The 14,278-nt window shown below is 41.3% G+C and overlaps 1 protein-coding gene across 1 annotated transcript; it reads left to right on the top strand.

Annotated features, from left to right (window-relative positions):
* The first annotated feature begins 2,811 nt into the window (after positions 1-2,811).
* LOC144797864 (vomeronasal type-2 receptor 26-like) lies at positions 2,812-12,734 on the top strand. The gene is made up of 3 exons (XM_078668666.1): positions 2,812-2,829; positions 11,595-11,718; positions 11,815-12,734. The coding sequence occupies exons 1-3, from the start codon at positions 2,812-2,814 to the stop codon at positions 12,732-12,734; spliced, it is 1,062 nt and encodes a 353-aa protein (XP_078524792.1).
* Positions 12,735-14,278: the final 1,544 nt, after the last annotated feature.

The following is a 14,278-nucleotide window of genomic DNA, read 5'->3' as shown; positions in this document are numbered from 1 at the left end:
CGGGACCAACTCAAGACAGCTCGCAAAAACTATTATACCCACATCAAAAGCAAAAAATCATCCTTTTTCTGCTCCGCCCTAGATAACGCCAAAAACCGCCCCAAAGAACTCTTTGACATCATCAGGAATCAAACTTCCATCCCTAAGGCAGCCAACATAGTAGCATCCAAGACCCTGTGCGAAAACTTTGCTAGTTTCTTCAATGAAAAAACTCGCCAAAATTGATCGCTCATTCAAGACGAATCCTACACCCAACCTCAACCCCCCAATAACCCCATCTATCCATTGGTCTTCCTTCCAGCCGATTAAGGAAGAATTGATAAGCAATCTTATCGCTGCCGCTAAACCCTCATCTCATTCCCTCGATCAACTGCCCTCGAGACTGACAAAGGATATGAAACTCACTCTAGCCCCTATATGGGCCAAGATCATCAACAGCTCCTTGAAAGAGGGATTCATCCCCGACTGCCTCAAACTAGGGCAAGTCACTCCTCTTCTAAAAAAACCTGGCCTTGATCTCACTGACCTGAACAACTTCCGCCCGGTCTCAAACCTTCCGTTCCTAGCCAAAATTCTTGAAAGATGCATGCTTGCACAATTAACCCAACATCTGGAGACTTCCAATCTATTGGACCCACACCAATCAGGGTTCAGGAAGGGCTGCAGCACCGAAACCACAATCCTAAATGTCCTAGATAATCTGCACATGTCACTCGACTCCAAGCAATGCAGCCTTCTCATCCTCCTTGACCTCTCGGCTGCGTTCGACACTGTGGATCATTCCCTCCTACTTAATGCCCTCCGAGAGAGAGCGGGCATCGAAAAGACAGTCTTAAAATGGTTCTCCTCTTTTCTTAACAACCGCACCCAAAAAATAAAGATCAACAGCTTCGAATCCGACCCCCTCCCTGTCAGCAGAGGAGTCCCCCAAGGGTCAGTACTCTCTCCACAACTCTTCAACATCTACATGGAACCCCTCACCTCACTTTTAAGGAACTCCAACATCCCATTCCACCTCTACGCAGATGACACTCAACTATATTTGAAAACCACCTCGATAGCAGACATTCACAGACTAAATGCGACACTCATGGAGGTCCAACAGTGGCTCACAGCCAACCACCTCAAACTGAATGAAGAAAAAACAGAAGTTCTCCTAATATCGAACAAAGATGAAAACCCACAAATAGTGGAATGGATCAAAGCCTTAAATGCTCTCAATGTCTCTCTAACACCAACAAACTCCGCAAAATACTTAGGAATCACCCTCGACTCCAAACTGGACATGAACAAACACATCTCTAAAACCGCCAAAAGCCCATTCCTGAACCTGAAACTTCTATACAAAATTAAACCCTTCCTCCCCCCCAAAGACCTGAAACAGGCCACCCAGGCACTTGTGCTTTCCAGAATAGACTATGGCATCGCAGTGTTGACGGGAACTGCAAAGGCGCACCTGGAACTGCTCACCCCCACCCTCAACGCAGCAGCAAGAATGGTCACAGGAACAAAGAAATTTGACCACATCTCCCCAGCACTCAAAGAACTGAAATGGCTCCCGATTGTTCAAAGAGCCAACTTCCGCACAGCTTGCCTCACTCATAAAGCCCTGCATACAGGCAAACCAGAATACCTGGCTTCTAAACTCAAAAGGGCGGGTCAGTCCAGGAACCTCAGAAGCTCCAACACACTTTTACTCATCCCTCTGAAATCACAGAAACGAAAAAGCTCAAATAAATCCTTTGCAGGGAATGCCCCCAGGATCTGTAACTCCATCCCCCCACATATCAGAATGACTGCCTCCTTCCCGAAATTCAAATCGCTACTCAAAGCCTTCTTCCTTGAACACTCTGGTGCCTAAGAAGAACCTCATACGTGACAATGGTAGTCGGCTTTCTATCAGAACCCAGAACAATTGATTCTCGCCAGATCACCATCCTTTATTCCGCTCAAGTTACTGCTGCACAGACTCTATTCCTGCTTGTTGTTGTTTTATCTGTATTTGCTGTGAAGCACTCTGATACCTCCGGGTCCAGCTAGCGCTATACAAAACTTCAATAAATAAATAAATAAATTAGGCTCTTTGCAAGGTTGTAAAGGTGGTGGGAGCAGAGGTCGTGGGCACCCCGGAGTGAACGGAAGACATGATGGCTGAGGTAGTCAGGGAGGCAAGCGGAGACCAGGTGATAATCGTTTAGCAGATGTTTGCTGAATGGTTGTGGTCATTGGGGTTGAGGGTGGTGGGTTAGAGGTTGAAAGTTAGTGGATGTTGTGATCTTGCTGTGGAAGCAGCATGATAGAGGGTTGCAGAGTTATTGGGAGTGGTGGATGGTGTTCTCTATGGCTGTTGGGTTGGATCATTCTTTGTCTATTTTGAAGAGGTCCTTTGTATGGGTGGCCGGGGAGTTGATGCAGGTGGTGAAGTCTGTTTCCTTGGCTTCCTTAATGTGCCGGTGATATTTGCTGAGGGCTGTTTTGTGAGCTGCTCTGTCAAGTGAGTTCTTAGGGGCGCATCATTGTTCCTCAAGTTGGTGGCAGTTGCACTTGGTGATCCTAGGTTCCGGGGTGCACTGGCTGCACGTTTGGAGGTCTTGTTGGATTTTGTAGGTTTCAGTGGGGCGACTCTGTCGGTGGTGTTGGTGATCCAGGCAGCGAGGTTATGGATGGCCTGGTCTGGGTCTGTTGAGGTGTCTGGTTGTGAGGTGGTGAGGGCATGTGACCACAGAGTTTTGGTGGCCATGCTCCAGCTGAGGTGGGTGGATTTAACGCCTGGTGGTGGAGAGCTGGGCATTGGTGATGGTGAAATGTACAATGGTGTGTTTAGTCCAGGTGAGTTCTGTGGTGTGGCTGAATTTGATTCTGTCGCTGGAGGTGAAAATGGGGTGAAGTGTGTGTCTGGCTTTGTTCATAGGATCGGTGACCAGTTGGGTGAGGCCATTGTTGTTTATGTGCTCCAGGGGTGCGATGGAATTGACATTGTTGGGGTCGTCAATGTGGAAGTTGATGTTTCCGAGTAGGAAATACAAGTAGGATGTAGTGGTGAGTCGATTTCTATGGTGAGGTTGGGGATGGCATTGCAGAATGTTGGTCGGGTCCCCATAGGCGAAGGTACAAAATTGTTTTTTAGTCACACATCTTGCCTCATTAGATGTAGGTTCTCTTGGAATTTTGAAGCCTCTAATGAGTTACAGCTTTTTTACACTAACAAGAACAGAGGACTACTTTTACTCTCTGCTCTTACATCACCTTAAAATAAAAGCATTATTTTTCAATTCAAAGGATTTCACATGAATAGTGCCATTCTTCAGGAAATTAAAAATATACAACATTTATATTCAACATATTAATGGTACTGTACTACTATAATTAAAGTCAAGAAAATCATCATGAGATTGGTCTTGTTCTCGTGTTCTATGACAGTTGTTACTGCTCCACAACTAGAGGCACTGATCAGAAACAAAGTTAGACACAAGATCTTCATAAAACTCTGCAAAGGCCCAATAGACCGTTGTTACAACACATTTTCAGGAAATGACAGAATCCAAGTACGCAACTGTAGGTAACAGAACATGGGCTTACCAGAAGGCCCGCAATCCTCAAAAGTTATTATTAACTCTCCATAGCTATTACTAAGCTGGGGCCTCTGAAGTTAGCACTGGGAGAGGTTGAATAGTTCAAAAAATGCTAGGAAGGTTTTTGCGGATACATTTGGAGAAGAAATTTCAAGAGGCACCGCAAGCGCAAACTTCTAAGAAGATGGTCTCAACGACTTGAAGACACACCCCAGAACGGCTATGACATCTGCATCACTCCAGAAAAAATATTAAAATATAACAACAATTGACTTCTACTATTCAACAACTTTCAATATTAGACATTTATTTCTGGACTCACCATCCTTCGGGATATTGACCACTTGATCTTCACTGGTAGTTAGGAGATGTGAATGGAGCAGAGCTGGAGATGTCTTCAGATACCTAATTTGTAGAGGACACAAGCATTATAACCAGTATGACACTGGAGTGGGATAGAGAAATGGAGGCAATGAGGGGGAGGAAACCTGAATTGGAACATAAAAAAACAGAACAAATGTGCACACATGGGAGGTATGGGTACAAACTAGCTGAACTGCTTACCCTCTAAGAAGTTTTGGCACAGGAGACACAAAAGCCAAAGGGCATATATCTCTGATGGCTGGCAGCATGAGAGACCAGGAACTTAGTGATCTGTCGCCATCTTGGATTTGGACTCATGATACCTGGTAGCGATCTCACATCCTACTACAGCAATGTCAGAAACAGAGATTGAAAGCACACACCAGAATGGTGATAGATCATTGACAGGGCAAGCACATGACAATCAGGGAGCAAAAGGCAGGTATAAGGCTGGCTACACTCTTGCTACTGTGCTTCTTTATTTAGCTGTTTGGTTGACACTCTCTGATCTATTTGAATTCATCTCCCCCTTCCTGCATCCCAAAACATGTGCCCTCAATTGCACCCATGCAGGCATGCTCTGTCTCCTGCAAGCACTTACCTGTTCGCTCAGTCAAACCTTCTTGAAGAACTGCCCCCACTCCTGCATATGTGAATCGGTGTCCTTTCTTGTGCATCCTTGAATCTTTGCCCTTTCTCCTGCATTCAATGATCCATGACCTCTTGCATACATCTTTAAAAGTGTACTACCTCTCTTACTCTTCTTTGTTGTGCCCTCCCTGCTAAATCATTAGATCTGTGTCCTCCCTCTTACACTACCAAATGCACCCCACACCACTAAATCAATACGTTCTAATTGCATATTTAAAAATGTGTTCTCTCTCTTGAAGCCTTAGGTTGCTAGGTCTGCAGGTTTGTGGCAGTGACACAGGACTGACTGTTCAACAAACTGAAGGACCAACCTGTGGAAAGTGCAAGACGGTTCCTTCAGGGTATATTAGGGCTCAAATAAAATCTGCTAATGGTGGCCATGTGACAGAGAGCCAGTGCCGTGCAGCTCAAAACAGGGGCACATCAGGAGAACAGTGGCTGGGGGTAGTGCATCAATGTATGTTGGGACAGGCCATCTATTCAGGCAAATTCCCGTAGCGGGTCACATACGATGGAGCAAAGGGGTGCCTGGGTGAGAATTGAGATACTCAAGTCATCACCACTGTTGAGGGGGATTTTAGATTTCAAAATGTTAGAGTACCAACAGCAGCAGTTCACTGTGATAGTCCTGGACAGAAAACTAACATACATATGATCAAATCAAATCAAATCAAATCAAATCAATTAAGCTTTATTCGATTTGCAAAATCCTAAAAGTATTCATTTAAAAAGCATGTTAAAAAAGATCAATATATATAAAGTAGAGTGCATTTGGCAAATTGGGGTGGTTTAGTACAATTCGTGGGAGGCTGAAAATGTATCCAAGGACGAAAAGTACTTCACTCAATACAAATTAGTATGATAAGAATTAAAAAAGAAAAAAAAGCTTTATACATTTATATAAAAACAATGGTTAGACTTTCTTGATGGTCTATATACAGATTTTCCAGGATTAGTCTAAGACAAATAAATAAAGATGATCACATTTCCTACATCGAGTTCCTGAACCTAACAACAAGCTTCAGATAGGAAGATACAGCATTGATGACATAGCGTTTTCTAACAATTTCAGCCTCTTAAAGGCCACTCTACAGGTTCGTAAGCCCCAAGCCTTTAGTAAGGGTTTCAGGAACATTTCCCTCGGAATCAGATAGAACCTGCAGAATAGTATGCAATGGATGTTAGACTGGTATGAGGTGTTATCACACGGGCAGATTACTCTTTCCCCTGTCCAATCGTTGTATAGTGGGAAAGTGATTAATCTAAAAAAGGTATCCATGCGAAAACGGGTCAAAAGCATACGGGCAAAAGGGGTTGGTTCTAAAAGTAAATACTGCTGAACCCCACCATCGGTGGTGGTTAGTTGATTCTCTATGACAGTGCGCTTTCCCTTTTCTAAGAGCCATCTTTTACTGTCTAGGTGCTCAAGGATCATCTTTTTCAGAATAATCCTGGACACAGCCTCATGGTTGCAGGGTTCAGAAAGTATTCAGGATGCCCCATGTCTTTCAGCGTATCTCTTACGTACTTAAACCATTTAATGTTGTCAGCGCCATCTAACCTGAGACAGTCTTTAACGACCTCTCTATTCAGGCTCGTCTCAGGTTTTACCCAGACATTGTGCCACAGTAGTATGGGAGTAGATTTAATGGTGTCCGCGATATAAGGGAGGCCTAATTCATTATGAACGACGTATGTAGCTGTGCATTTGGGGGCTACTAATAGGTAACAAATGAAATGGTTCTCACGCAGTTGAATGTGTTCTGCATGCTGAATCCCCCAAAGGCCAGCTCCATAGGTACCGGTAGATAGACATTTAGATTTGTAGATCTGTAAAGGTTCTCCTACCAGTCTCCTTCCCAATTTTTGGGCAAAGTTGGTCAATGCACCCGTGGCCATTGAAAATGCTAAATGTCTTGCTGTTACTGCTGCCTGCCATGTGCCCCTTCTGTCAAAGTTGATGCCTAGGTAGGAGAACCGATCTGTGCTCTCAACTTTTCTCCCATCCAGAAAGATTGGGCATGGTGTCCTTCTGGTCCCGGTTCCGCAGGACATGGTGTATGTTTTAGAAACATTAACTCTTAGGCCTCTATTTCTCATAAAATCAGTAAATTTCCCTACTGCCCTTTGCAGTCCGGCCCTTGTCCGGGACAGTATTGTGGCGGCGTCCGCATACAAAAGTATAGGTATTGGGGACCAGTTTATTGTTGGATAGTCATACATATGATCATGATTTTCTCATAAACCAGAAAGACAGTCTCTAAATTTAATTTCACCAGTGGAAGGCCAGTGATTAGTCCCAACATGGAGCCCACCAGTCTTAAAATTAATTAATATCTGACTTTAGGGTAAAGATTGGCACTCACATAAAACTGCATATGATATCTCTTAGCTGTCCTACACAATGGATAGAGACAACGTATTTGTAAAGAATGCTAATAATCTGATCTGCCTCAAAGCATTTTATAATCTATATATTCTTGAAAAAGCTTTGAAAGTGATACTTAGTTTGAGAAGCTTGTAAATCAAAGTCTTTAATACCCAACATTGCTGCAGCAGTTATACTTTATCTGATGAATCTATCATAATTTCCTACATATTTAAGTTCAGCAGGAATAAAGGACTACAGGGATCTGGGGCAGCTAAGTTATTGCCCCAAGTCTAGATAATGTCGACTGAACCGTTCCCAATTACAGGCGAATATATATAATAGGCTAATTTAGCCAGCAGTGGAAACTCTAAACAAGCATCAATTCTCACATGACAAGTGGCGGTAACAAAGACAATAAACCCAGGGAAATAAAAGTGGCTTTACTGCATTGCATTTTAACTTGTTCTTTTGTGCTAAGAGAGCATGCATAAATAAACATATTTCTGAATAATTTCAAATGTAACTTTATCATTACTCCAAGTCTAGGTCTAGGTCTTTTTAACAAATGATCTTATAAATACTGTAATTTCTGTTTTAGAGACATTGATGTAGAGATAATGATTGTTTACAAATTGCTGTAGTTCTGCCAATTACCGCTTGAGTCCTGTGGGAGTCGGATCTAACAAACCAATGTCTGCAGCATACATTAGGATATTAATTGATCTTTGCTCAATTTTTTAATCAAGTAGCGCATTTTATTTATCTAAGCGGGTAGATCGCCTACCTACAATGAGAACAATAAAGAAGCCAAAACACATCCCCGCTTGTGAGCATATATTAAATATGTCCATTTATATGGCAGAGCCAAATTTATAGCAAAACCAAAGGGGATGATGGACGGAGTGTTGAACATTGCAAGCACTCACCTCCAGTCAACTGATCTGGGTTTAATCCATCATCATTCTTCAGCTCCCTCCGCCATCCCAGTTCAGACATGGCCATAAGCAAATCAGTCTGACCCTGTGCCTCATGGGAACAGTCCATCCCGAACTGCCAAGCCATGTCTTCCCTGGACCAGAAACAAGCATCCTGGGACTGGTTTCTGGCTAATCAGCCGTCATCAGCCAGGCTAGCTTGAATCCAGTGGCAAAGTGAGCAAGGGACACACGTCTGGGCATACCCTGCCAACTTAGGGCAAACAAAGCAAAACCAAAGGGGATGATGAACGGAGTGTTGAACATTGCAAGCACTCACCCCCAGTCAACTGATCTGGGTTTAATCCTTCATCATTCTTTAGCTCAATCCGCCATCCCAGTTCAGACATGGCCATAAGCAAATCAGTCTGACCCTGTGCCTCATGGGAACAGTCCAGCCCGAACTGCCAAGCCATGTCTTCCCTGGACCAGAAACAAGCATCCTGGAACTGGTTTCTGGCTAATCAGCCGTCATCAGCCAGGCAAGCTTAAATCCAGTAGCAAAGTGAGCAAGGGTCACACGTCTGGGCATACCCTGCCAACTTAGGGCGAACAAAGCAAAACCAAAGGGGATGATGGATGGAGTGTTGAACATTGCAAGCACTAACCCCCAGTCAACTGATCTGGTTTTAATCCATCATCATTCTTTAGCTCACTCCGCCATCCCAGTTCAGACATGGCCATAAGCAAATCAGTCTGACCCTGTGCCTCATGGGAACAGTCCAGCCCGAACTGCCAAGCCATGTCTTCCCTGGACTGGAAACAAGCATCCTGGGGCCAGCTTCTGGCTAATCAGCCATCATCAGCCAGGCTAGCTTGAATCCAGTGGCAAAATGAGCAAGGGACCCGCGTCTGGGCATACCCAGCCAACTTAGGGCGAACAAAGCAAAACCAAAGGGGATGATGGACGGAGTGTTGAACTTTGCAAGCACTCACCCCCAGTCAACTGATCTGGGTTTAATCCATCATCATTCTTTAGTTCACTCCGCCATCCCAGTTCAGACATGGCCATGAGCAAATCAGTCTGACCCTGTGCCTCATGGGAACAGTTCAGCCCGAACTGCCAAGCCATGTCTTCCCTTGACCGGAAACCAGCATCCTGGGACTGGTTTCTGGATAATCAGCCGTCATCAGCCATGCTAGCTTGAATCCAGTGGCAAAGTGAGTAAGGGACCCACGTCTGGGCATACCCTGCCAACTTAGGGCGATCAAAGCAAAACCAAAGGGGATGATGGACGGAGTGTTGAACATTGCAAGCACTCACCCCCAGTCAATTGATCTGGGTTTAATCCATCATCACTCTTTAGCTCACTCCACCATGCCATTTTAGACATGGCCATAAGCAAATCAGTCTGACCCTGTGCCTCATGGGAACAGTCCAGCCCGAACTGCCAAGCCATGTCTTCCCTGGACCGGAAACAAGCATCTTGGGACCGGTTTCTGGCTAATCAACCCTCATCAGCCAGTTATTGCGAAAATATTGCGATCAGAAGCACATCAGCTCCTTAAATCTGCAGGGATTTAGCAGATCAATTAATGGAGTCACTAGACATACTGCACGAAGTAGATGTTGATCAATGATATATTTTTTAATCGATCACTGACTTAATATCAAGCACATCAATATTGTGATATAGAAATATTGTATAAAAAATATTGATTACAACATTAGTGTTTCCCTGTACTTATAAACGTAAGTGCAAAATTATAGAAAAGAAAACTTTGTTTCACTCTAATATCATTAATAAACATAGAAAAAGGTAATTTATATATATATATATATATATATATATATATCAGCCGCGGCCGGTAGTGGGAGTACCTGCCGGGCAGTGACGTGGGGAGGGGGAGGGGGAGGGGCTTACCACAATGAATCCCCACAACCCTACCAGCCCACACTCAAAGTGTAACTATAATGAATAAATGTAACAGCATTAACATTATTAATACTCAAGCAAATAGGAACTAATAATTTTATAAATAAAAATTGTTAGTTATTTAACCAATCAATTCAATAATTAGAAACTTTCCACCCTATACCCCTTCAACACCAGCGGCCCTCACCTAATATATAACTTAAAAAGTACCAGTATTACACAATTTGCATCATTAATAATCAATGAAATAATTAAAAATGAATTGCAAATGAACTGTTAATTAATTATTATTTAATTAACTTCCCATCCTATAGCCCTACAACCCCAACAACCTACTTCAAATATATATCTTAAGAAGTGCAGTTATTACAAAATGTGAGTTCTTAACAATCAATTAAATAATTAATAAAACATATATAGTGAATTGTTAATTAATTAATGCTTAATTTACTTAACACCCTATACGCCTACAGACACAACAGCCCGCACCTAATATATAACTTAAGAAATGTAATTGTTAGACAATGTACACATGCATCAATCAATTAAATACTTCATAATAAATTAATTGTTAATTAACCATTACTTAATTTGCTTCCCACCTACACTCCTACAACCCTAACAACCCCCTACAACAATCTAAATTACTATTCGCAATTACATTAAAAACATTTCAATCACTTTAAATTATGAACTAAATTTAATAACATTAACAATGATGCAAACAATAATAACACATCAAATTAATTTATGAACTAACACACATAAAGATAATTAAAAACAATGTTTTTGCAAGTATATTATTGAATGCTGTTAACAACAACATTAATATTGAAAACTATATTAGTTACCTGATAATTTTATATTCTTGACAATTATATTTCTGCATCATGATATATTTGTAACACAACATTTTTTTCTCAATTTTCTTTTATTCAATATTTCTAATTCAATATTTTGCCCAAATACCATTCATAATAATAGGTAACTGATTATGCATCAGATATTAGGAATGGACAACATATTCATCTTCAAAATGGCTTTAAACGGAAATTATTCCTTTGGCACATTCTTTCCTATTGATTTTAATACAAAGTGCCAAAATTCTCAAAATGTCTCCTTAGTAAATGATATGTCAGTGGTCGTGTACCTTGAGTTTCCATTTTGCAATGATGCAAAGTCCTTGATATTCACTTATAATAGAGATATAATGTTGGAATATTGAGCTAAAGTTAGAGTTCAAACAGTAAGGACTGCCGCTTATCGAGGACATTGTTCATAAAGTCATTAGGATGGTGTATAGTGGTACACATAGGAAAAGAGGTCAGGTTCAGTAAAGCCATACATCAATCATGCTCATAGTGGTGACATTCAACTTAATTACCATTTGTGTAAAACCCTGGCATCCCGGAGAGTGCATTTTTTATGATCTGTTTACAATTCATTTTTATTGAAACAATGCATGGATTGTGATCACGCCTGGCTTTTCCAGCTAAATGTATAGAAACAAAAACATAATCAACTATTGGGGAAACACTACCTTTGGATCAGGTGCAGATTCCTGGAGAATCACCTATGGTTCGACCATTTAATAACACTAAATGCAACCTATATGCCCATTGCATCCACATCATTATACATTCTGTGTGAGTGGGGCCAGATATGACGGTGCCAAACATGAAGCTGTTGGCCTGCTCGTCCAATAGTTAACACATACTTAAGATATTATTGTTCCAAACAAGGTTTAATTTTCAAATATAAAGTTATGCCCTTTCTTCTCCTCTAGGTCCCTCTCTCTTTGTGCAGTCCCAGTTGTCCTTTTGGATTCAGAAAATCTGCTCGAGAAGGAGAGCCCATCTGCTGCTTTCAATGTGTGCCATGCCCTCAGGGAGAGTTTTCTAACCAAACTGGTAGGTAACTGGAAGCACTGAGATCCGAATACAGGATTGGTCCAGGTGTGATGGTGAATGAACTCTTAAATCTCCCATGCCTCCTTGCTATTTTAGATTCTACTGAGTGTTTCAGCTGCTCCTGGGATCATTGGCCCAACAAGAAACAAGATAATTGCATTGAAAAGGCAACAGAGTTCCTCTCATATCAGGATGTGCTGGGAGCCACCTTGGCAGCTGTCAGCATCTTCTTATCACTGATGACCTCAGCCATACTGGGACTTTTCATTATTTATAGGAACACCCCTGTCGTCAAAGCCAACAACCGCTCCCTCAGCTACCTCCTCCTCTTATCCCTTATCCTGTGCTTTCTCTGCTCATTGGCGTTTATTGGTTACCCCACAAAAGAGAAATGTCTCCTCCACCAGGCAGCATTTGGCATTAATTTTGCTTTTTGTGTCTCTTGCATCTTGGGCAAAACTATCATGGTGGTCATAGCATTCAACGCCACTAAACCCAATAGTGACATAAAGAGGTGGGCTGGACCCCAACTGTCTTTTAGGATTGTCAGTCTTAGTACACTACTTCAGATTCTTCTGTGTATGTTTTGGTTGATTTTCTCACCTCCTTTCTCACAATATAACACACATGCACAACTTGGAAAGATTATAATTGAATGCAATGAGGGGTCTCCCATTGCTTTCTGGTGCATGCTGGGATATCTCGGGATTCTATCCACTATCAGTTTCATTGTGGCCTTTCTTGCCAGAAAACTGCCTGATAGCTTCAACGAGGCTAAATTGATCACTTTCAGCATGCTCACCTTCCTCAGTATTTGGATCTCTTTTATTCCAGCCTATTTGAGCACTCATGGGAAGTACATGGCGGCCATGGAGGTCTTTGCTATCTTGGCTTCCAGTTCTGCATTGATTACCTGCATTTTTGTCCCAAAATGCTACATCATCCTGTTGCGATCAGAGATGAACACAAAACAGCACCTAATGGGCAGGGGACCCAATCAGAGGAAGAAACTGTGATGAATTTTGAGTGTCCTTAATGTATTGGACATCGAGCCTTGAATAAAGAATACATCTTAAGGCTATTTCATTGATAAGAAAATTGAATAAAGAATAAATCTTAAACTTCAAGAGCCTGTGACTGACTTCACGTTGGAAAAATGGACATGGATCTTCACATTTGTACACAATAATACATAATGTTTGATATTTAATATTTAATAAACCATTTAAAATTGGATTTGTCAAAAGGGTGTGGAGCCATATTTTGTGGATCCTTAATGTATTGGCCAACATACTGATTCCTTTGTACTATGTGTAGCTTGCGACTAATGGCAGACATGCGGTCTGAAGTATTGTATATAGACCTACTCAGTTCGCAAAGCATAAAATAATGTAAGTGTCAATGTGTCTTTCTTCATAAGAACACTGCATCATTCTGTGCCTTAAATACATTCCAAGATAATCAGAGTGACAACCTATGGAATAAATTAAAACAGCATCAAAAGAAGTGGAACAAAGTAGTTTGTGAACAAGACAGTCGCCCTTGATTGCATCACCTGAATCTTATAAGGTTAAAATGTACATTTGAAGATGATGCTAAAGATAACGTATCCACTTGGATAAAAAATATATGTAATGTATTGACTGTAATGAATAGGGGAGGTAGCATATTCACTGTGATCGATAGTAGACATATCCACTGAGAGCCGAGATAACACATCGACTGTGAGCAGAATTAAAGATAACACATCCAGTATGTGTGATAGTAGAGATATCACATCGACTGATCATTAGAGCACTGTGATTCAAAGTAGAAATAGCACATCACTTATGATCAAATCTAGTGATATTGAATCCATTGTAAACAATACTAAAGATAATATATACACTGTGGTTGATAGTAAAGATGAGATACCTACTGCAAGTCGGGTAAAAACTGTATTTGGCTAAAGGTTTTAGCCATAAACACAACATTTTCTAAAAGTAAATTGAACATACAATAAAAATAGCATAAAAAACTCATTTAAAATACTTTGTATCAGTTACAGAACTCCAATATTCAGTTACCTTCTTTATAACCTTTCCTGATTTCATAGCAATACAAATAACACTATTTACAGCAATACAAATATATTCTAATGAACGCTGTTGAATTAAAAAACATGGCCGTTGTATAATCACCAATATTTGAAGCAAGAAATAGGGGAACTGGAAACCCCTTTTAGGGAGAGCTGTACAGTGTAAAAATAAGCATAGCATGAATAATGCTTTGTGAACACATATTATCACATGGGCAAGTGGGGTATATGAAAACCAAGCGACACATACATGGAATTCTAATAAATAGTGCAACATGTTAAGCTTGAGGCATGTCAAGTAAGATATATACTTAAAATTCTTCATAAATACAAAAGGGCTTATTTACAAGCTCCTTGCACCGCCAGTGCGTCACTTCTAACATGGGAAAAAGTGATGTTCAAGCAGTGCAGGGGCTTGTAAATAAGCCCCTAAATACTAAACAAGATTTGATTCCTGATGTCGTTAACAGATCTAAGTGACGT

Source organism: Lissotriton helveticus, chromosome 12 (genome assembly GCF_964261635.1).
Source record: "Lissotriton helveticus chromosome 12, aLisHel1.1, whole genome shotgun sequence".
NCBI classification, from domain to species: domain Eukaryota; kingdom Metazoa; phylum Chordata; class Amphibia; order Caudata; family Salamandridae; genus Lissotriton; species Lissotriton helveticus.
Note: the sequence above shows the minus strand (reverse complement) of the source record. Positions and strands in the feature narration are given on the sequence as shown.

Coding starts and splice junctions, on each gene's coding strand:
- LOC144797864 (XM_078668666.1), top strand. Junction 11,719..11,814: donor AGAGTTTTCTAACCAAACTG/GTAGGTAACTGG, acceptor TTGCTATTTTAG/ATTCTACTGAGTGTTTCAGC.